Source organism: Parus major, chromosome 21, assembly GCF_001522545.3.
Source record: "Parus major isolate Abel chromosome 21, Parus_major1.1, whole genome shotgun sequence".
Taxonomy (NCBI): Eukaryota; Metazoa; Chordata; class Aves; order Passeriformes; family Paridae; genus Parus; species Parus major.
In genome coordinates this window covers 708,507-709,320 of record NC_031789.1, presented here as the reverse complement: position 1 = coordinate 709,320, position 814 = coordinate 708,507, and the positions used below count along the sequence as shown (strand labels likewise).

The 814-nt window shown below is 58.0% G+C and overlaps 1 protein-coding gene across 1 annotated transcript in view; it reads left to right on the top strand.

The window, feature by feature from the left end:
• The window catches only part of ATP13A2 (ATPase cation transporting 13A2), a gene marked incomplete at its 5' end in the record, with an annotated part of 23,757 nt that overhangs the window by 7,694 nt on the left and 15,249 nt on the right, over nucleotides 1-814 (top strand). Inside the window, 1 exon segment of the mRNA XM_019008730.1 lies at nucleotides 352-519. Coding sequence (XP_018864275.1) covers nucleotides 352-519 — 168 coding nt within the window.

Here is an 814-nt window from a genome sequence, read left to right as displayed (position 1 = left end):
CAGGCCCCACCTGAGGTGGACAATGCTCACGGGTTTTTTACACAATTATTAATTTACTCCATTATCAGGGGTCAATCCCCCAATTACAGCTCCAGGTAATGAATTTATTAAAGTTTTAATAACTCATTTTGTTGATGCTCTGCGGGGCCTGGGGCTGTCAGGTGTCCTTGGGTTTGTTTTGTCTGAACAAAACGGGCGAGCAGCAGCTGACAGGCCGTGGGGTTCGGAGCTGGGGACTGAGCAGGGTCTGGAGACACAAAATCTGAATCCCAAAGCATCACATTCCCACGGGATTCAGCCAGAGTTGCCTTTCCCCCCGCCCTGGGGTGACACTCCGGAATGTTCCGGCAGGGGAGAGCGTGCCGGTGATGAAGACGCCGCTGCCGGCGGGCGGGCAGGCGGCGGGGGCCGCGTACGGCCCCGAGGAGCACCGGCGGCACACGCTGTTCTGCGGCACGCAGCTCATCCAGGCCAAGGCCTACGTGGGCGGGGAGGTGCTGGCCGTGGTCACCCGCACAGGTGGGGCACAATCCCGGTACAATCCCGGCACAATCCCGGCACAAATCCCGGCACAATCCCGGTACAATCCTGGCACAAATCCTGACACAATCCCGGTACAATCCCGGCACAAATCCTGACACAATCCCGGTACAATCCTGGAACAATCCCGGCACAATCCCGGCACAATCCCGGCACAATCCTGGCACAATCCCGGTACAATCCTGGCACAATCCCGGCACAATCCCGGCACAAATCCTGACACAATCCCGGTACAATCCCGGTACAATCCTGGTACAAATCCCGGCACAATCCC